The sequence below is a fragment of the Hirundo rustica genome, chromosome Z (assembly GCF_015227805.2).
Source record: "Hirundo rustica isolate bHirRus1 chromosome Z, bHirRus1.pri.v3, whole genome shotgun sequence".
NCBI classification, from domain to species: Eukaryota; Metazoa; Chordata; class Aves; order Passeriformes; family Hirundinidae; genus Hirundo; species Hirundo rustica.
In genome coordinates this window covers 26,420,812-26,442,776 of record NC_053488.1, presented here as the reverse complement: position 1 = coordinate 26,442,776, position 21,965 = coordinate 26,420,812, and the positions used below count along the sequence as shown (strand labels likewise).

Below are 21,965 nucleotides of genomic sequence, written 5' to 3'. Positions count from 1 at the left end.
CCCTCTCCTCTTTTTTGGGCTGCACCCAAGACAGCTATAAGGATCCTACAGCTATAAGGATCCTTACCCAGGACAAGAAAACTCATACAGCTGATGGGGAGAGTTAAACATTTGCATTTTCTGTGAGTAGCCTTATTGATTTCACAGCACTGCATGGCTTACAAATGCAGAGAACACTAGTAACTGAAAAGGGAGTCAACATCAGCCACCTGATCCCTAGCATACCAAAGAATTTCAAAACTTTTACATCCTATTGTGGACGAGCTGTAGTGTAATTTTTATTTAAACTACTCATTCCATAGGTACAGCTTTTCTGCAGTGTGTCCCACCATCACATTATGGAATCCAAAGTTCAGTATATGTTCCAAAATTAAAGTAGTATTGAATGGTGGATATAGTTCAAAATCATACATCTTTCACCAGAGACATCAGAGAAAAATAACCATAAATGTCAAATCTACATATGAAAACAAGGAAAAACCAACCATTTTAATGTGGGTAGAACTCAATGTCCAGAGCTGTATATGATGAAAAGGTGCAGTCATTCTGCCTATAAAGCAAATTTTCTCTTGGGTCATCATAAGCCAGCTGTGGTCAAACCTCTTCTCTCCTTTCACGGCCGCTCTGTTCCAACCTGGTTTTATTTGTTATGGATAGGTATAACATCTGTGCAAAGATGGCTCACTGCTTGTTACCATACTGTTTCTTTAGGCTCTAAACTAAGGTGAAACAGCATTTTTTTTCCATTTACTTCAATAATTTTGCTGTATTTGTTCATGCCCTTATGACAGGAGAGTAATTCTATTGTATTTTCTATGTCTCAGTTTGTGAGGCTTTCTTTCTTTTGTCATCAAGGTCTGCCTTCCTTGATAATATGCAATACTTTGGATTTGCATTCTTTTTGTTTAAAAAAACCCTATTAATAAAAAAGGGTTTGAAGTACCTAATCAAGTTTTTTAAGTGTGATACGTGTGGTGGTGTGAGAATTGTTTCTATTAAGTTATTAAGTTATTTTTGTAAGATTTTTAAGTTATTTTTATAATGATTGAGTCCACTGTATACCCCTGTGTTCTGCATTGGTTGTTTTGTCTACTGTATAACCAGACGTTTTCTGTCATTCATCCCTTCCCTGCACCTGTTGCTGTCAATCCCCCCCTCTCTCCTCGTGGTCACCCTGTCTGTCACTCAGAGACCCTTCCCTGGCTTCTAGAAAACTCCGGGAGGGGTGCCGAGTGATAGGCTGGGGCCCGGGAGACCCCCTCCCATAATTTTGTGGTTGGTCCCCAGTTCCATGGTTCCCACTCCCGGTTAACCCCCCGATTCCTGTGACTGGCTGACCGGTTGTCGCCACCCCCGTTTCCACCCCCCCTTAAAACCTGCCGCGTGCCTGGCCTCAGGGTCTCTCCTGGGCAGCAGGTGCAGCGTGCAGAGCCCCGCATCCCTCTGCCTCAATAAACCTACGTTACATCCTGCTCAAGAGAGTCCGCCTTTCATTAGCTGCCGAGGTCGCTTACGTCATCTACGTGCTCGTCGCTGACGGTGGGATCCAAGTTCCCACAGAGAGGAAGCGGCGCGCTTTGTCCGCCACTCCGAATTTACCACATTGCCGCTAGCTATACCACGTTGCCATACCACGTTGAGCTAGCCTGTGGCCGCGCGGGTCAGCGCGAACTGGACACTGTGACAGATACGTAGTTAGAAAAACAACAAAACCAGAAAGGGATAAAGCAGAAATTCAGCAGTGTGAAAACTTAGGTTGTGACCCAAATTTTTAAATTTGTACAGACTTTCATTTGTATTTACTTACATGGGAAAGAGGTATCCTTGTTATGCTCATCTTGACTCATCAGTTACATTTTCATGTACATTCTTTGAGCAGTCTTGAAAGATGCTTCAGTGAGGTTGAAGTGAAGGATCTCAGCTGGTGAGTGTACACTCAGTTTATCTAAGTAGTTTAGCACTAAATCAATTATTCTGGTAAATGTTTTCAGTAGGTTTTGCCTTCATATAGAGTGGAGGATGTGTGTATGAAGCAAACCCTCCCAAAATACTATGTCCAGGCACAGGAAGGATACAAAAGTGCCTGAGAATGTCTAACATGAATTTACAAAAGAAAATCTTGTCTGAGAACCTGAGTTCTGTGATGGTCTTCATGACCAGACGAGTGACTTTGCAGATGAAAGCAGTGGATTATATTTCCCTTCACACTAAGAGGGCTTTCAAATCAATCTCACACAGTGTTATTTTAGTCAAAGAAGTGTATCTGAAGTACTGTGCCTGTTTAGGGCTTTACAGCACCAGAAATGATTTCACATAGTGAAATGAGCTTAGCAGAAATCCCAAGATAGTCTTGGGGTAGAGCATAAAAGAGGAAGAGAAAATGCTGAGATATCTGAGCTTGTAGATTTGTTCAGCATGATGGATTGAAGGGAATCTCATTCATCTTAGAATGAAGACAAAACCAATGGAGATGGACAGTGAAATAATGAGGAAAAAAAAAACCAAACTGCAGAACAAGAAAATATAATTAATTATGAGGGTTGATTTTGGGGATTTGTTTGGGCTTTTTTTTCACAAGAGTGATCAGCCAGTGAAACAAATCCCTAAAACACCTGTGATATTTCCTTCCTTAGGAAAAGGAAGTTTAAAACTTGGTTGAATATTACATGAGTGACCTGTGTCAGGTAGACCCACTATAAGTAAGAGTTTGCATTTGGTGATCTACAGAGTCCTCTTCCATATGAAATTATTCCATGATCATCTGATTTCCATACATCTTTCAGCAGAAAATTTTAATTGCACCTTGAAAAATTTGTGCCAAGCATAGCAACTGCCTCTTCTTTCTGAAACAGGGCCTACATTTACTTTACCACATCTTTTTCTCAAAGATATAATGTCTATCCTCTTATTGATATTCTTTTCACCACATAAAACAAAACTTTACCACAGGCAGTTGTCATTTTCTGAACCATTTAATAACACTCATTTTATTTCTAGAGGTAAAAAAAAATAATGGGGTCCTGAATTGTTGGTGACAGTAACTATTAAGACTTCAAGCACTTAGTTCACCAGCTGTTGCTTTTAGCATCAGCGATTTTGTTCCCCCAAATCTATGCTTATTTATGCATTTAAGAAAATTAGAGAAAAGCAGCCATTAGGGAAAAGGAAGCAAGCTTCCTGGGAAAAAAAAAATTAAAATATAATAATATATATATATATATATGTGTGTGTGTGTGTGTGTGTGTGTGTGTGTGTGTGTGTTGTTGTCTGCTTTTGTCACTGTTATACCTAGATGTCACAAGTTTGCTGATGACACCAAGCTGTGTGGTGAGGTCACATGCTGGAGGGGAGGGATGTCATCCATAGGGACTTGCAAAAGCTGAAGAGGTGGGACAGTGTGAACCTCATTAAATTCAACAAAGCCAAGTGCTGGGTGTAATCCAACACAGAAATACAAGCAAAGCAGAGAATGGTTTGAGAGCAGCCCTGGGGAAAAGCCCTGGGGGTGTTGGTTGATGAGAAGAACCCCAACTGTGTCCTAGCCTGCATCAAAAATGTGTGACAGGCTAGGAGCAATCCGGTCTAGTGGAAGGTGTCTTGCCCTTCTTTCCCAGGGGATTGTGAAAAGACGATTTTTATTGTTCCTTGCAACCCAGACCATTCTATGATGATTTTGTGATTTCCCCTCCATAGTCTAAGCTGTGGTATTGCTCTTTCAGGCATGGAATTCAACCTGCACATGTTCCAGCTTTATGTAAGAGCTACCATGATTATTGGTAATTAAGTACTGACAATATTTAATCAGACAGATCAAGTTACTCCTGAGAAACTACATCTTTCTTACCCTCACCTTTAAAAATATTCATGTTTTAATGTAATATTTGAATATGCAGCTTAATGTATTACTTTCCTAGTATTATTTATGTATTAATCATGTCTTCTTTGTTATCTGTTTCCTGCCTTTCATTTTCAGCCTGTTGTTGTTGTTGTTTGTATTTTTCATTTTCCCTCTTTTCTCTATGAAGGGATGCAGAAAAAGTTAATTATTTGGCTGGATACAACCCACCATTTTTTCCTTTACAAAAAATTCTGGAAAACCTTGGGAAAAGGGCATCCTAGACTGCAGAATGTACACATTCTGAAATGTTTTTCTTCACATTCTGAAAAGTATTTTCACATTTTCACTGCCATTTCCAGAGTCTGTCCATAGTGAAGTCTTGGAATGAATCAGTTTCATGAAGCATGGGAAATAAATAAATGTCAGAAAACATTTCTAATCTGCAGAGGAGCTGATGGTGAATGCCTCCCAGTACTGAAGGGACTCTTTATAATGGTGTTTTGTCAGAATCCACAATGAGGTCTTTCTGTAAGGCCAACATTTTCTGTCAGGTATAATGGAAAGGTTCACCCTGATCCCAGCAGGATTTGTGGTCTGTTTGTGTTTGTGTGTGTAGATGCGTATTCAGACATGCTGTGGGGTAAACTGAGCTACAGCTTTATCAGTGGTGGGCTGAAAAGTCTATTACTCTAAGTAAGAATATAAGTTTATCAGTTATAATCATGGTTTGAGCTCACAGGGTATATTAATATAGTAGCTTCTATACATCAAGAGTATCTGCATAATTGGAAGGATACATCACGGATAGAAGAGGTTAAACAGATACTTCTAGCAAGGAATTTCTTCCATTTTGTTCATTAAGACAATTTTCTCATTCAACCCTCAAGCTAGCATAATAAAGATGTAAGTTTTCTTTCTCCCTGCCACCACCATCCTTCCACCTTCACTCTTCTGCTTCTCTTTTTGTTTAGTGCCTTTTTGTTGTTGTTGTTGTTGTTTTGTTTTGCTTTGTTTTGTTTAAGTCAATAAATTAAATAAAGAATTATTGGTTTGGAAAAATAGGGAAAAAACTACTCATTAACACTCAAGCATCACCATTGCTTAAATTTCTGTTAGTAAAGAATTCAATGCCTCTTGGGGATATAAGCAGGAAAGTTTGGTGCTATATTGCACAAAGTTAAGATTCTGCCAGCTGTCAGCTGCCACTTTAGTTACTTTAGGATGCTCAGTCATTATAAATCAAAACCCACGGGCAGGAATCATGGAAAGGTTGTCCAAAGAAAGTGCCCCCCAAACAGGGAGCTTGCCAGCAGGACAAGTTAACCACAGATATGTGAACAAGTTACCATAGAAACCATCACAAGTCCATAATTTTAACTTGCCACAAAAGCAAGGTGATTTGGGCAAGATTAGCAGGCAATAAGAGAGCTTGTTATGTCTAATTAGCTAAATATGTTCTTACAGCTCTTCCTACCCTCCAGACATCTAGGATTTTTAATTTTTCTCCCTCTGCACATTCATTTCTCATTGTTATCCCCTTCATATGCAGTTCTCCAGACTCAAGCTTTTGTTATGCATGGTCCATGTGGCAGGTCACATCACACAATGGAACTTACTCAGCTATCATTCCTGGTTTGACATTCCTGTGTCATGGGTCTCACTTCAAATGTTCCTCTGACCACAAAACCCCACTCTGCTCTTCCACGAAGCTCTTCTTTCATCACACTAGAAAGGAGATGAAAAATAAAGGCTCCATAAAGCTCCCATAATATTTTCAATCATTTTATTTTCTGCAAAAGTGTAATATTTTCTCTGAATTAATATGGACAGGGGAAGATCAATATGACATTAGTTTAATAAAGATACTCTGCAATATTTCCTGTAATGAGATTGCTTGACAGACCTTCCAAATAAACTTCAAAATTACTAAAACCTCAAAATTAATTACATGTTCTTATATGGTACAAACGACCGTAGTGATTCACCGCTCCCATTTTCTGACAGCTCAACCCCCTTTCATTGCATCCACTAACTTTTTCTTTTAAAAGAAACTCAAGTAAATCCTCATCTCATTGCATTGATTTTTTTTTTTTCTTTTAAAAGTAGCTCAAGTAAAACGTGTAAGAGTGAAACATTATTTTGTAGACTATGCACAAGATACTTTTATACCTCATATGTTTCAGCACGTTTGCTTCAGTAAATGATTTCTAAAAAAAAAAAAAATAATTAATTGCAGTCCAAATTTTATAACTGTATTATAAATTCTTCTTCTGCCTCCCTTCTGTCAAACACTTACTTCAGCAGTCTGGACAGAATCCCTGAATCCCAGCAAACCACAACTGCATGGAAAGAAAAGGAGGAAGGAGAGTTTCATGCAATTTTCTTTTCACTGCCAGAAACTTAAGATGGTGTTCCCTGTCTGCCTGCAGTCTGGATCTGGGAGTATGTTTATATGTAAAAACTAGTCCAGGAAATATGTGTGGTGAATTCAAAATTGATGGGAAGCAACGTGTGCTGCTAGGACAAACAACACTCTTTACCACATAATTTTTGTGACCCTTTTATTCCAGTGTTGGAAACTCATGTTCAGCTCAGGAAAAAAGGGGGTTTCAAGAACTTAATTCCAGTAGTCTGTCTATGTGTCTAAAACTGAGACATTTAACTAGAGACAAGGTTTGGCTACTTTGGCTCAAAAGATTACTCCACTTCTGTGAACCACTAATATTTTGGTTGTGGGGTGTGGTGCTTTTTTTTCCCCCCTTAATTTGGAGTTCTTTTTGCGACCATATGTATAAACATGCACAAATAAATATACAACCTGTTTCTACCTCTTCCTTGATTTGCATTTAGGTCTCCATATTTCTTCCTGGTTCCCTTCAAATTTCTTGAATCACATTTTTCACTCTTCAGCAGACAACTGTGGAAAACAGAACACTGAAAGCAGACTCCTGATCTTCCCTTTGTACTCTCCTTTATTGTCTTATCTTTTTATGTCAGTTGAGTGTTTTCAGGACAAAATATTGCTGTTAAAGCCAATATAATGTAATATCAGGGAGATTTGCAAAGATTACCAGGAATTAACTTTATTTACTCAGTCCCCAGTGTACTTAGTGCCTGCGTCCTGATGAAGAACTAAGTCAAGTGGAAAATTAATGCCTAACACCTTACTAAAAATACCTTACACGACTTGACAGACAGATAAAAGATATGGAGGCTGTCTTTACTGGGCTGATAGTCCACTTGTGCTCACAAACCAATAGAAAACACCAGCAGTGTTAAAATAAGAGTTGAATGCCACTAACTTCCTATCTTCTTAGAAAAGCAGTCTAAAGTGTACATTTGCAGCACCTTTTACATGTAATTTTTTAAAACAACCATCTGCTGTTAGCAGATGATAGTTGATTTATTTGCTGTTGCTTAAAAAAAAATTGAAAAAAAACTTTCCTTTCTTGTGAAAATAGAACTGCAATTCCTAGATTTTTTTTTTCCCTTACAAAAAACAGCAAATGTCCATGTGAAACTGATGTAGAAATGACTTCTTTTTGCAACCATCTTGTGGCCATCTATGTCTTCAGCTGAGCATTGCAATCAAAGAACCTTTAAAGATGATGGACAATTTAGAAAATTGTCAGATCTCTGAGAAGTGCTTTGAGCAATTGACCTGAACTTGTTCATCTTGAAGACAGATGCTAAGGATTTAACACTTCCACATTCTCTTCAAATTAGACCCAGAGCTATTGCTGACTGATGCAGGATCATGTGGCTTTGAGTATCCAATTCAGTCGGATCCTGAGGCCATCTCTTTAGAAACACTGCCTGATGTAAAGATGCTTTGACCCACCCATCAGTCATGCTTTTGACAAGATAAAGTCAAGAGTACAGTCTGTAGTAGAGAAGAACAACTTCAAAGGATCACCTGTAGACAGCACCCTGATTTTGTAGTGATTCTTGCATGAAATGAGATGTTAATTCAGTTATTTAGCATTGTATCAGTGAAATAATGAAATAATGTCACAAGTTAGAAACAGTAGAACAAAATGTGCTTTGCTAGCTTTGCAGCTAAGCAACTGCATAGAGGATGTTTATCTTTTTTTCAAACATTTGTCCAAAGAAGGAATGAAATTACCTGGAGGAATAGCTCCTATGTCACTAGAATATTCTGGATCCAAAGCTTGGAAAAATAATAAAATTCAAAAAATATGAGAAAGACTAGGAAGATATTAGTAATCTTCACCAGAAAAGATGCTAAAAATCTGCAGAAATTATTCAAGTGTAAATTGAATCTAGAATTTTTTTACGTATGAAAATTCATGAGAGATATATTTAAATAAAATAGTGTTAGCTTAGAATTTTCTTGCAAGAGAGTAGAAGTTACTATAGTAGAAAAAGTGTCAGTTTAATCTAACAGGGGTCAATAATGAATTGCATAAGAACAAGTGTTCAGTGATGTTTCATCAGATTTCTTTCAAAACCCCCTATTTGTTCCCTTGGATCAAATAAAAGCATGTTTCTTCCTCGCTCAGAACAGACTTGAAGTAGTGTTTCATGTCACACCTTTGTGACTAACCAGATGAGAAGTACATTATTTGGAACAGATCAATCTCTCTGGTTTTGCTAAGAATTTATTTTTTGTCAAGATTATTAAATGGCTTTCCTTTAGAATCCCACACTCTCCACACTCCATCTGCTAAAAATAACATACAAAGAGTGTGTCTGGTTCCATCCCGCACCGGGCAGGAGATGACCTCTGGCTAGCTCGAGTCAACACAGCCACAGAATGGTCCCGGTTCGTTTCGGCTTCTTGGCTTAGCAGCTGGACCCCAAAAGTGTTGTGACAGCAGCAGAAGAGAAAAGGCTGGCTCTCAGCTTAGCAGGTTAAAAGATGTTTATTAGCTCCAGAGTTGAGGAGCAGAGAGGCTCCGAGCTCCGAGCTCCGAGCTGAGAGCTCCGAGGCTGAGATGCTGAGAGAGTTTTTTCCTCCCTCCTACCCCCTATAAGCGGGGGAGGGGTTCCAGGGAGAATAAAACAAGACAACAAATCAGGGGATTCAGGGGGTAACAAGGTGTGCCCACCCCCAAGCCTTGGACCACTAAAATCCAAAGCGAAAGGAATTCCCCCAGGGGACCTATCACCTGAAGCCCTCTCCCTGAGATTTCGCAACCTGGGAGGGCTCCTGGAGAGACAGACAGGCTGCCCCAGAGCAAGGGGGGTGGGAGGACTGACACAAAACACCTTGTTATATAGACAACACAAAAAGGGTTACAACCTTGGGGATACAGTGAAATGAACCATAACATAAACTTCTTATAAAAACCTAATAAAACATTTCTGCACCACCACAAAAGAGCTGAACAATTCTATTATTTTCTGCATTTCTAAAGCTGTATTTTCCTTTCTGACTATTCCTTCCTTCCTAAAGCAAAGTCCAAGTTACAAGGGGAAGGGAGGGAATACCTGAGCCTCTGTAAAGTGAATTTCTTCAGAGTTTGGAGCAGCTGAAGATGAGATGTGCATTGTTGGGCCATGTGCTATTTCCATGGCATCCAGGCTTTTCAGGGCACAAGTTCACACAACAAATCTTTATTGTCTCCTTGGCCCAGTCAGCTAATCTTGCCCATGCCCATGGTCATTCAAGCTGGATGCCATTCTGGTCACCAAAAATGCTTTAGTGTGAACCAGCAAAAAAGTTTTGCAGAATGACGAGGTCAAAATGAAAACACGGAAAATTACAAGACAAGTCCATCTAGAGAGGGAAAAGAAGGAAGAGAACTAATTACAACATTGTCATGATAATAATTAATTCTGTGGTCTCATAGTCCAGCATGCCAGCAAAGATGAACTTGTAGAATTGCTTGCAATGAAGTCAGAGTGTGGTTTCTCCAAGCAATTACTTCTGAAGATTTCCAAATGGATTTAAGAGTAATGGCATTGACATGAAATTCTCTTTTCATGTTTCTGTACCATGTTACTCATTAACTATGCAGGCTCCTGAAAAGAGGATTGCCTAACTAGGGACTGAGGGGAAAAAGTAAGGTGCACTTGTTTGGTTGAATGAAAAATGCTATTTTGTGACTGTGGAAACTAGTTGTGAAGTCCAGTGGATTCCTGACCAAATCAAATGTTTAACTGCAGTGTTTACGTTTGGGAATGGGACCGTACATGAATGCTGAAGTGTTCATGTTTTCAGAAGAAAAATTTTTAAGCAGTAATTAATTTTAAAAATTAAGTTAAAATTCTGCAAGGAAGCAGAATATTTGATGTTGAAGAAGATAGAAAGAGGAGGTTTTCATGACAAGGATTTCTGTTTAACTTTTGCATTTGCTGTGCACTTGTTTAGACCTGAAACATAGTCATATTGAATGTCTGGCCACAAAAGGTAATGCTGGTTCCACACAGACCCTAGTCTTCAACTTTTTTTTTTCAGATTAAATTGATTTTGAATTGATCTTTTTTTTTTTTCCCCTTCTTTCAGAAACGTCATTGCTCAGTGGCAAGAATATAATAGGCAGTTTATAAGTGCAAAGATCTGAAGAAAGAGAAGAAAGCTAAAATGCCCTGGAACATTTTTTTCATTTTCTTTTAAGAAGATATTTCATGACATTTATTATGTGAACAAATAACAACAATACTTCTTGTCTTAAGAAGACAGAAAGATTGATTTTTCTTGGTTTTTTTATGTTTCTGCTCAAGTTTTCAAAACCAACCACTGCTGTAATAGCCAAGTGTTTGAGCTTTGACTTGAACAATAGCATTTCACACTCGGAAAGATCCCTGTATCAGCCTGTAGGAAGTCTCTGCCACCGTGCCTCTTGATACAACACATGTCCAAGGAAAAAAATTAATAACTGTCAAACCTGACACAGGTATAATGGATCTGCTCTTTGTTTAGTGGTTTACACTGCATGTTTCTCAAAACACAATTCAAATATTTACAGTGAATGCCTTTGGCTGTAAGAAAGGCAGGTGGCAATATAGGAGAAGCCAGCTCAGCTGTTGCTGGACACAGTCCTACCCATCGAAGTGAAGTGCTTTTCCCTGTTCCATGCAACAAGCCGGGAGAAAAAGGCTGCAAGTTGACCAGGGAAGGCTTGGACTAGATATTAGTAAAAATGTCTTCACTGAAAGGGTGGTCAGGCGCTGGAACAGGCTTCCCAGGACGGTGGTGGAGTCGTTGTTCCTGTAAAGGCTCAAAAGACAAGTAGATGTAGCACTTCAGAACATGGTTTAGTGGTAGGTTTGACACTGTTGCATTAATGGGTGGATTTGTTGATAGTAGAGGTCTTTTCCCACCTAAATGATTCTGTGATTATATGATTAATGAGAAAGCTCATTAATAAAGAGATCATTTTCTCTTTTTCTTTTGGCAAAGTTACTTATTAGAGACTGAGAAAAATGGAAATGCTTTTGATCCCCACAGCTCTTTTCTCTAATATGTTATGGGTTTACCCATGTACCAAAAGCTTATTATATTTGTCCTGCTATGTCCTGGGCTGTGGTGGGGAGGGACTTAAACATGTTTGGGGACTCTTTCTGGTTACCTACCTATCTCTAAATTGATATCCAGGTGCTAATAAACAACTTGGCACCTGGTTCATCTTTTCTGGAATGGGAGTTACTGAGAAACAGAAAAAAAATCACCAGACATGAAGGGGAAGGATGTTGATCTTTCTGGGAGTTTACTCAGAACTTTTCCTACTCCTATTTATGACTTTTCCTATTCCTTTTATTATTTACTCTTTACTGGTGCAAGCAGGGCTGATTAATATGCTGCTTCGCTCCCTATTCAGTATCTTTTCCTTACAACTCTCATAAATTATTGCCTGTCAAAAATGCAAATCATGATCAAAACAAACAGAAGTTCCTCCTATTTCCCTCAGTGGGATTTAGATAAGCACTCTGCTGAGCAACTTGTGTCTTTCTGTCTCTGATCTAGATCATGTGCCTTCAGAGAAAATAAAAAAATACTCACAGAACAAGGATTTTGGATATAAAATTATCCAGAATTATATAAGCTATATGATGACTACTAGGGTAGAAGGTTATGAGGGGAAACTGCAAAAGCCATTTGAAGTAGCTCATGCTGTAGCAGGGATGAGATGCACAAGTGGAAATGCATTGCTTCCCTGCCTGAAGACCCCCACTAACTCACTCAGAGTCAAGCTGTTGACTCTTGATAGTAAAATCTCCATCAGTAAAATCTATGTTGGGTTCCTTCTCATGCTGCCATGACTAATGAAGGTAACAAAGCTGAACACAAAATAATCTGATCCTGATGGGGATTTTCCAGCTAATGACAGTCCAAGGGCAGAGGCAGACTGATATATTGATCTGTTTAGTTTCTGTGCATTTTCCATCTCAGATACAGGTATTCAGGTATTTTTATGTCTGCCCATGGGGGCCAATGATTGCTAGTGCCTCCCCACCCACCATCCAGCCCAGGTGGTTTTGGGCAGGAGCTGACCTTAGTGGGGAACGGACTGTCACAAAGATGGCAGCTCATCCATCATGGCTTTCACAGGCTGTCAGCATTGCATTTAATCTCACTTGTAATTTTCCATGGGAGGTTTGCAAAGCCGCAAACAGAATCCTGATGCTATATAATGAGGTTTGTAGCCAGTGAATGCTTCCCCTCAGGAGGAAGCTGAGCTGTCTTCTAGCTGCCCTCAGCTATGCAGAGATGGGAAATTCCCAATTCAGCCTACAGCACTATGTGTTGTTCACACCCTGTTGGAATAGGTATACCTTTTCTAGACAAGATTCAGTTATATGTTGTCATAGGTATATCTTTTCTCTCAACTCATGTGCTCTCAAAAATGGGTACTCAGAATCCTGTGCTTTACAGAGGAAGACTCTTCCTATCTTCTGGAAGACACGTTGTTTCCATGAGACTTCATTCCCATTTTATGGATTTGGGAGATCTGGCTCATTAGTTTACTTCAAGCTTCAAGTCCTTCTGTAAATCCTGATCAAAACTCCACCCAGAAAATCATAGTTTTTAAAAGTTTGAACCAAACTCAGGAAACTTCTATCAGCTCTGAAATTTTCATTTTCCATTATGTTCATTAGGCCTATCTTCCACCTTCATTCCCTTCTTGAGGTTTACCAGCACAGAAATGAGCTAAGTTGGAATCAATATGACCAGATTCATACTCTTGGAAACAACACCAGATTCAATCAAGAAGGGTTACTTGAAGTATGAGATATAAAACTCTGTTTCCCAGATATACATTCAATAGAATGACCTCTGTGCCTGACCTGTCTGTCTGTGACAGATCATATCTTGCACTGATACAGACCCATGGAAGCTGCAATTTGCCAACAAGTCCCTGGGCTCTGCAGATCTGGAATGGATTTCTACAATATAGTTTATATTCTGGCAATAAGATGGGAACAGGCTAAATCCCTGGAATTATGTGGGCCTCAGTCACCTCATCAAGCTTTATCCCTTGTTTCCCATTCCATAGGTGTCTAGTCTCTTGACTGAATGATGAACCAAGAGAAGAATGTGTATTTTTTCTCAAGACACCTCTTTATATTTACAGATTCTTCAGCAAGCAGATTAGTTAAATTCCTATACTTATATTCATTACTGCTTCCAGCAGTAATGATAATTATTACAATGTTGTATTAAAAAAAAAAAAAAAAAAATGTTTTCAGCCCTGAAGCTGAAAAACATCAGCTAATCATCCTGAAATTGTTTCTGCCAGGTGTCCTCCTCATGCTGAATTAGCTCTTAAAATTTTGCCGAAGTAGTTAATCAGTTCCTGAGGGCAAGATTTAGGAAAAACACCATGCTTTGAAATGAATTATCGCCATTAATAACTTTAATATTGTTTCTGTAATTTGGCAGAAAACTGGACTACAAAAATCAAACTTTTCTTGCTTTTTAAAGAAACCCAACCAAATTTGGCCAAGTTTCTAACCTCCAGCCACAAAGATATTGTGAGGAAGTTTTTCTGCATTTTTTATTTCTCCTGAGTATTCTCCCTTTCTCACAGCTTTTAGCAGGCTTGTTTCATTACAGAGCATAGCATGTCTTCCCTGCAGTAATTCTTCCATGTAGGATGGAGAAAACATGTTTAGTCCCAGAAAAGAAAGAAAAAAAGAAAAAGTGGAACAAAGGAGAAGTGGTGTAAAGACTAGAAATTCACATAGAAAAAGAATGGGAAATTTTTATATTTGAATATTACTGTGCTGACACCCAAATTATATTTACAATCTTACCACTATTTAACATAAGGACATTTCAGTTCATGTGGATTTTTTTATTCCTTTTAGATAATAAGTGTATTTGCATCTCTGTGCAGTCATTGGCTTAGAACTGCAGCATCATTAACAAAATTTAAAAAAATCCTCCTTCAGCTCAAACAAGGCATAACAAGGAAAAAAAACCATCATTATAAAGTCCAAAATAAACCCAAATAGTCTTCTATCTAGACAAACAATTTCTCAATGGTGCCCAATAGATATATTGAATTCTGCATTTTGCTTACATAGCTGCCCAGAAAAAAAGAAGGACCATATTGCGACCTATCTCTTTTTGCAAAAGGTTGGCAATTATAGCACTTGGAAAGCTGTAACCATCTTTCATTGTGTCAGTAAGTATTATTCATGTTGGCATACAACCTCCCTGCTTACCCTTAAAATATTCTTAATTAAATTAAGATTTTACCTGGAGCGTACAGGCCTGATCCTTGCAAATGCTACCAAGTTTGTGACTCGATACAAAGGTAATGGTGAGGAATTCTGATGTCTGTGTTATGCAGGTACATGCTCAGTGCAGATTTACCTCCCAGCAGGAATGAGCCAATTTACTGTTTCATTCCTAATCCTGTTTCTCACCATATCCAGCCTTACAGATAGATGGAATAAATGCAACTAAGTGGTATCATAATTTAATCATAATGGCATTTTCTTTATGTTATCTTGAGTCGCAGGGCTTTATTTCCCTAATAATGATAAATGGCATTTTGGGTGCATGAAGCTAAAAATCAGAAAAAAAGAAAAAAGCTAAACAACAAACCCAACAAAAACAAAGCACCAAGATGAGTCTTGTGATAGACAGTAGCAATTGAGAATTTCCAGCCTTATTATATAGCCTTTCACAAGGCCATCTCAAAGTACTGTTTTGCCTTTTCAAAAGCATGTTTGGAAAGTGACTTGAAATATGTAAATGCAAATAAAAACAAAGCTTGGGATTTCTGACCGAGAATTTGAATATACACCATACATGCAATTCATAAAATTTCATTTATTCAGATTTATGTCCAGATATTGAAAATAGAGGACAGTCCATTGACTGCGAACCTGGGTTAACATTTAGAAGCTCACAGGATTTGCTCTGTGTTTTGCTGTGGACTTCCTGCATGTTATTTGATGAGCTCTCAAAGTGTAAAAAGTACCTTAAGTGGCAGGCAGTGGCAGCCCTTGTGATAGGCATTTAAGCTCTATTTGATGCACACATGAATCAGCATGCTGAGCACCTTTCCATTTAGCTGGCTGGCAGGTAAAACGCCAAGAGATAGCCAATATGGCAATTTCAGAAAAATTATCTTTGCTTCAGAAGTCAGTGAAAAGAGGTGTCTTGTTTCCCTCTAGGCTTGTATAATTCCTCAAAATACAGACACATTTCCTATGTGTTCTACAAGAGTACACAAAGCTACTTAGGGAAGATGAGCTGAAAAACAAATATATTTTGGATCTTCATACAGCTCAGGTACGAACTCAGTGATAGAACGACAAACCTGCAAAGACCAAAACGCTCCAAGGCATGCTCAGAAATTAATGTGACTGAAAAATATTAGGGTATGAAAGGTGGTGTGCTTAAAGAGTTAAGTTGCCTCCAGGATTAGATTAATGCTCAACAAGGATTCTGTAGGTCTTAATTCTGTGTAAGTCTTTCTAGTCATCCATTCCAGCCTATAGAATAAAAGAACCAGCACCATCAAACCAAAGGATTACTGTACTAAAGAGAGAAAATACATGGAAAATTTGATGTGGCAGAATTAGGGGCATAATATACCTGAGCAAAAGAATATTGCTAGTCTGCTCTATTCAAATACGTTATGAATTCAGCCTGATCTTTCATCCTTGAATCGTACCTGAAGGATGCTCTCAGATTATTTTTCTGGTCAGTGATATGCAGGATCTAAGAATTCAGACTATATATATTGTAATGTTCTCATGTTGATGAATGTTTTGTGCATTATGAAATATTTATGGAATTTTCTTTTCTTTGTAGGTCTCAACAGAAGAAGGAATGAGCTTAGCCAGAGAATATTCCTGCTCCTTTTTTGAGACTTCAGCTGTACTCCGCTTCTACATTGATGATGTCTTTCATGGACTAGTAAGGGAAATTCGAAGGAAAGAGTCCTCACTGTCCATGATAGAGAAGAAGATGAAGAGGAAGGATAGTTTATGGCGGAAATTGAAGGGATCCCTGAAGAAAAAAAAGGAAAGTACAACCTGATGACAATTCTCCATCAGCCACTCATCAGCAGCTGACTACAGTAACCTGTAACAGTTCAAAAAGGCAGCATTGACACAGCATCTTCCAGGCTAGGTCCTGGAGTTCCTTCCCCTCAGCTCTCATGCAGAAGTTGCTCCTTGAGAGCCCAATTCATGGTTTCCCTGTGACTCTTCTGTTCTATAGTGTCATTTAGCATACCCTCTCATACCTTTTCTGCAGTTCTGAATGGAGAAAATACTGTGTTTTTTAACATGGGCTCCATGGCTGCTCTTCAAATGCTATGAGTTACGCCAGCATCCAAGGCAGAACCAGCTTCCACCAGCTCTAGGACAATGGGAACACTTACTTCCTCCTCCTCTGCATGCACAGGTCATTTCACCATCCCAAGAATGAATGAAGTTGATTTCAATGAACATTTTGTCTGTTTAAGGGCTTTGGGATATGACCTTCAGCTTCGCATTCACATGTAGGCTTAGGGTTAGAGTGTGCTCAGCGTGCACACCCATGTCTGTGTGTGAATGTGTCTATGAGCCAGGCCCACTGGTGACCCAAGATTCTGACGCCACGGTGCCCCATCCCCATTGAGTCCTGTCCAGTTAGCAGGCAGGTGTTGCAAGCAGAGTACAAGTCATGCACCAGCCCTGCAGAGGCTGCAAGGGTACTGTTCTGTCTCCTCTGATCTGTACTTACCAGGGCTGTCTGGCAGAGGTGCCATGTCCTACACACATTAAAATCATACAAAAGAGTTTGTGTTGGAAAGAAACTGTTAAAGGTCACCTCGTCCAAACCCCTGCAATGAACGGGGTCACCTTCAACTTTATCAGGTTTCTCAGAGTCCTGTTCAGTGTGATCTTGGATGATTCCAGGGACTGGGCATCCACCACCAATCTAGGCATCCTGTGCCAGTGCTTCACCATCAGCCACATTCCCTTGTCCCACCAATTAGCTCACAAGTGCTCTGTCTGTCTGATGAGCCCCAGAGCCTGCCCTGGAGCAGTGCAGCTCTGTCCCAGCATGCAATAGCATCTGTGATGTAGCATCCAGCTCTTGACTTAATAGAGAATTGCATCAGCTCAATCACCATTTTTCACAGCCCTTGACCATCCAACTGAGCCACTTGATTAACCAGATGGATAAGTCTTTTTATATATTCCTTTTTAAAGCTGGCATGAAGTAGAGTATGTGCTCCTAAACATCTTCCCCCCCCCCGCCTAGTTCTTTTAATGTTGTTGCTATTTATAAATTTTACAGATAGAATATGCATAAGTTTTGTCAAAAATAAAGATTGTGATTTCCATGGAGCCATACTAGTTGTCAGTGTCATTTGAATCTGCCCTGGAGTGATAATTGATATAATTAAAAATATGTATCTTTGTTATTAAAAGATACATATTTTTAACATATGTACATATGTTAACATATGTAACCTTTTACACTTTTCTTCTGTGATTTTGCAGAGTTTCAACCAATTACATTTTTCATAGTTTCAACAAATTACATTTTGCAGTCTGGGTGGGAGTAGATTTGTTTTCCTCTGTAAAACTTGGAAAGGTTATGGTATTGTGAATAACTTCAGTTCATTAAAATCTGATGTTTTGGTCTCCACTCTCTCTTCCTTTCAAGGGAGAGATTTTGTGAGTTGTCAAAAATTCTTCATCAAAAGTAATGCTTTACTGTATATTTTGAGATACTATGTGGCTAAAGGTCTACTTGTGGAAGATTATTTTGGAGGAATATAGATACCCATTCAAGGTGGATTTTCTGTGTCCTGCCTATGAAAGCTGAAGTCTGCATTTATACCATTGTAATTACTATTATTACTTTATCTGTTTTGCAACAGAGATTTTAGGTCAAGTGTCCTTAGAGATGCAAAGATGCACTTGTCCAAAGAGTTTATGAGCTAAGTATTGGTGGAGGGACAACGAGACACTGCACTGAGCAGATGGCAGCTATGAGAAAATAAATAACAAGGGGAAACATCTGTGTCTGTTCCAATCCTGCACACTGCATAGAGGGGAATGAAGCAGTCATTCCCTGTGTAAGAGAGCAGAGAAATTACCACCCCGAGAAACCTTGAGGGATGGTCTTTGTTTTTTTCAGGCAGAGGCCGGAGTTTTGAGTCAGTTGAAAATCATTTAATGTTGGTTATGTCATTTCTATATCATCCACCTACTTAGGGAAATACAGTAACAATGTGGACTTGGCTCTGTATTTTTTGGGGTACCTTGGTTCAAGTCAGTTTGCAAGACAAAGAAAGAAAACAGCATAGATACAGTCTACTATTAAGTCTTAAATGGATTAACTTGATTAAATATAGCCATTCAGTGGTATTAAGGTCATCTGGCATAAAGCAACATCTTTCCATATTGTTAAACTCTCAGTCTTCACAGCCATGTTGCAAGAAACAAGCTGCTCTTGGAAGAGATTCCTGGACGGTGCCAGGTTCTGCACCATACTGGACAATGGGTCAAAAAAGTGCTGCTCTTTTGAAGCCATGATAGGTGTTGTTCTAACATTTTGGCAGCATGGGTGTGCTCAGGTGTTTCCTGGGATATGTTCAAATTTGTGGTACAGACACAGGTTGCATCATTGTGGTGGTGCAGAACTGTTTTATTAGGTTTTTATAAGAAGTTTATGTTATGGTTCATTTCACTGTATCCCCAATGTTGTAACCCTTTTTGTGTTTCTGTATAACAAGGTGTTTTGTGTCAGTCCTCCCACCCTTCTCGCTCTGGGGAAGCCTGTCTATCACTTTGAGGAGCCCTCCCTGATTGCAAAATCTCAGGGAGAGGGCTTCAGGTGGTAGGTCCCCTGGGGGGAATTCCTTTAGCTCTGGATTTTAGTGGTCCAAGGCTTGGGGGTGGGCACACCTTGTTACCCCCTGAATCCCCTGATTTGTTGTCCTGTTGTAGCCCCCCTGGAACCCCTCCTCCGCTTATAAGGTGGCGGAGGACTCTCTCAGCCTCTCAGCCGCTCAGCCTCTCAGCTTGGAGCTCTCAGCTCGGAGCTCTCAGCCCGGAGCCCGGAGCTCTCTGCTCCTCAGCTCTTCAGCTAATAAACATCTTTTAACCTGCTAAGCTGAGAGCCAGCCTTTTCTCTTTTGCTGCCATGCTGTCACGACACTATTGGTCTAGCTGCTGAGAAGCCGACCAGCAGGTAATAGCCTGCGTGCCCATCTGAACTGGAAACATCTCTGGCTGTGTTGACCTGGGCTAGCCAGAGGTCATCTCCCGCCCGGAGCGGGGACGGAACCAGACACACATCATCATATCTCCAGATGTAGCAAACCCATGAGAACTCCAGGTTCTGCGTGTCTTCACAACCAGCCCTGAAATGATCATTTTGAAAGGTATTTGATACCAGGTTAGTCTCTTCAAGAAGAATGAGGTCTCATACCCTCTGAAGATATTCTGCTACATCCTCTATGAGCAATTTCAGTCACTGAATATGTCTTAGGCAGAAAGGTCTGTATTTATCTCACCCCACTTTGATCATGTATAATGATCATGAGGATGACATTCAGTCATTCAGATCCTCTCTCTGGTTAATACAGAGAGAGATGTTGGTGGTTTTTCCCATATGGCATGGATGTTTAGCATATGGTGAATCTCCCCAGAAATGGCTGTCTCTTTCCAGTGACTATATTTCACTCTACAAAAACCAGACAAGTCTGCCAACTATCATTTTGATGTCTAAATTCAGGTGGGATAAACCCCTTTTGTAAATATTTTTCCACTCAATATCAACAGCAGAGAATAGTTCTGCAAGTGCTAGGCATTGAGCCTTGTATCTGAAAGAGTTCACCATCCTTTACTTCTAAATTAGGAAAGTAATTCTGATTTACTATGACTCAATTCCTCAATAATCTATTATGCTTAACCTCAGTTAATTGAGCAGAGCTGATGGAGGTTAGAGTCAGTGAGGATAACATAAGTCATAACTGCACAAGAGGCTGGGTCCAGCTCCTTTGCCTAATTAATCACTTTTATTCCATCACAGAAGATTGTGTTTAGCTGTCAGACCTAGCTGAGAGAATTAAAAAACAACATCTCTGTGAAGACTTTTCTGTGTCTGACTATTCTCTCATCTAATTTTTTCTGGAAGATTTGAAGAATGAAACAGATTGCTTTATTTTGCTGTTGCTTACAGTCCCATGAAGGTGGCAGCTATAACTTATTCCGCCATCAGACTGTGTTGCAATTGGACCATAATTCAGGTTCCTACAGAAATATAATTAAAGCCAGCTAATAAATAAAATAAAGTAATAACAATTTGCAAAAGTATCCTTGGCCCCTCTCACAAATACATAATATATGGCAGTTAATTACCCTTCTTCACAGTTGTGGCAGATCACGTTGCCTCTAATTGAGAAGTGATCTGGGGAAGGCTGTAAATCAAGGTGGAATATTGCAAAACTTAAGTTTTCCTTATGCATGGCTTTTGCACACCAGTCTTAGAATTTTGTGTGGAATCCTCCTGTGCTCCCTCAGACTGGCAGTTCATAACTATGGTAGCAACCTGATGTCTTTACAAATGATTGAAGATAGTTTCTTTACACACCCAAAAAATGTCTATTTTGAGATTGAGATGTAAGAAAGCTTAGCTAGAGTGAAAAGAACTAATTATCTTTATTTTCTCCACTAAATATGTAATATATATAAAAATATTTAGTCAATATACATACACTATAACATATTTAGCTTCTGGATGTCTCTTATTTGTAAGCTTAGATACCTGACCCTCTCTCTATCTTCACAGATAGAGAAAAAACCAAAACAAACCAACCAACCAAACAAACAAATGACAACAACAACAACAAAAAACACAAGGAAAGCAAAAGATGGAGCTTAGCAGAGCTTAGTGTCTCATAGTGAAGATTTAGACTGTGTCAAATTCTTCTCCTAAGTTGAACATTTCTCTTGGTGGCCAGATTTGATATTTGTGATAAGTAAAATAGCTACAAGTGAATCTTGTTGAAACAGTAAACAAAGGTAACTACGGCAGCCACCTCAGAAAGTGACACTGAAAGTTGATGAGAGTTAAACTGAAAACTGTCCATGTAATTAATATAATTCACAAAAAGGTTTATGGTTAGCTCCTAGAACTAACTATATGCACTAGTGTTGACCTGAATTTGTACTAGCAATCTAAAGAGAGATGTCTAACGTAGACAATTATGCTAATATAATTCAATTAAGTATTCTTACAGCAATTAGCCATATTTAGACATTCCCTTTAGGGACTCTTATTTATGCAAGTGTGCATCACACATTGCTCATTGCTTACGACTCTGAAAAAAATCCCTGCAAATTAGCACAGGAATGGCAAAATCACAGAGTGGGACTTTAATGCAATACGCAAATCACTGTTCTTATAACTTTTAATGGCAGTTGAATGCAATAGTGTCTTAGACCAGATCAACCTTCTTCTCAGTACTATTTCTAGCTTGGTCTGCCCCTTCAAGCATGTGGAGTTAGGATGTCTGCCTGGCAAAATGATTTGTAATGGGAATGGCATTGTCTCACAGACACGATGAAAGTCACCCCAAGAGGCATTACCCTGCACCTTGAGGCTGATTTATCACTCCCTGATGTTCTTGGTTCTAAACCTCCTCAATTTGAGCACTCCAATTTTGTTACATAGTGCTGAATTATGGCG

General features: G+C 39.2%; 1 protein-coding gene across 1 annotated transcript in view; it reads left to right on the top strand.

Annotated features, from left to right (window-relative positions):
* The window catches only part of RIT2 (Ras like without CAAX 2), a 113,483-nt gene extending 95,870 nt beyond the window's left edge, over positions 1-17,613 (top strand). Inside the window, exon 4 of the mRNA XM_040090263.1 lies at positions 16,080-17,613. Coding sequence (XP_039946197.1) covers positions 16,080-16,307 — 228 coding nt within the window. The 3' untranslated portion in view covers positions 16,308-17,613. The remainder of the gene's footprint in view (positions 1-16,079) is intronic.
* The last annotated feature ends 4,352 nt before the right edge of the window (positions 17,614-21,965 follow it).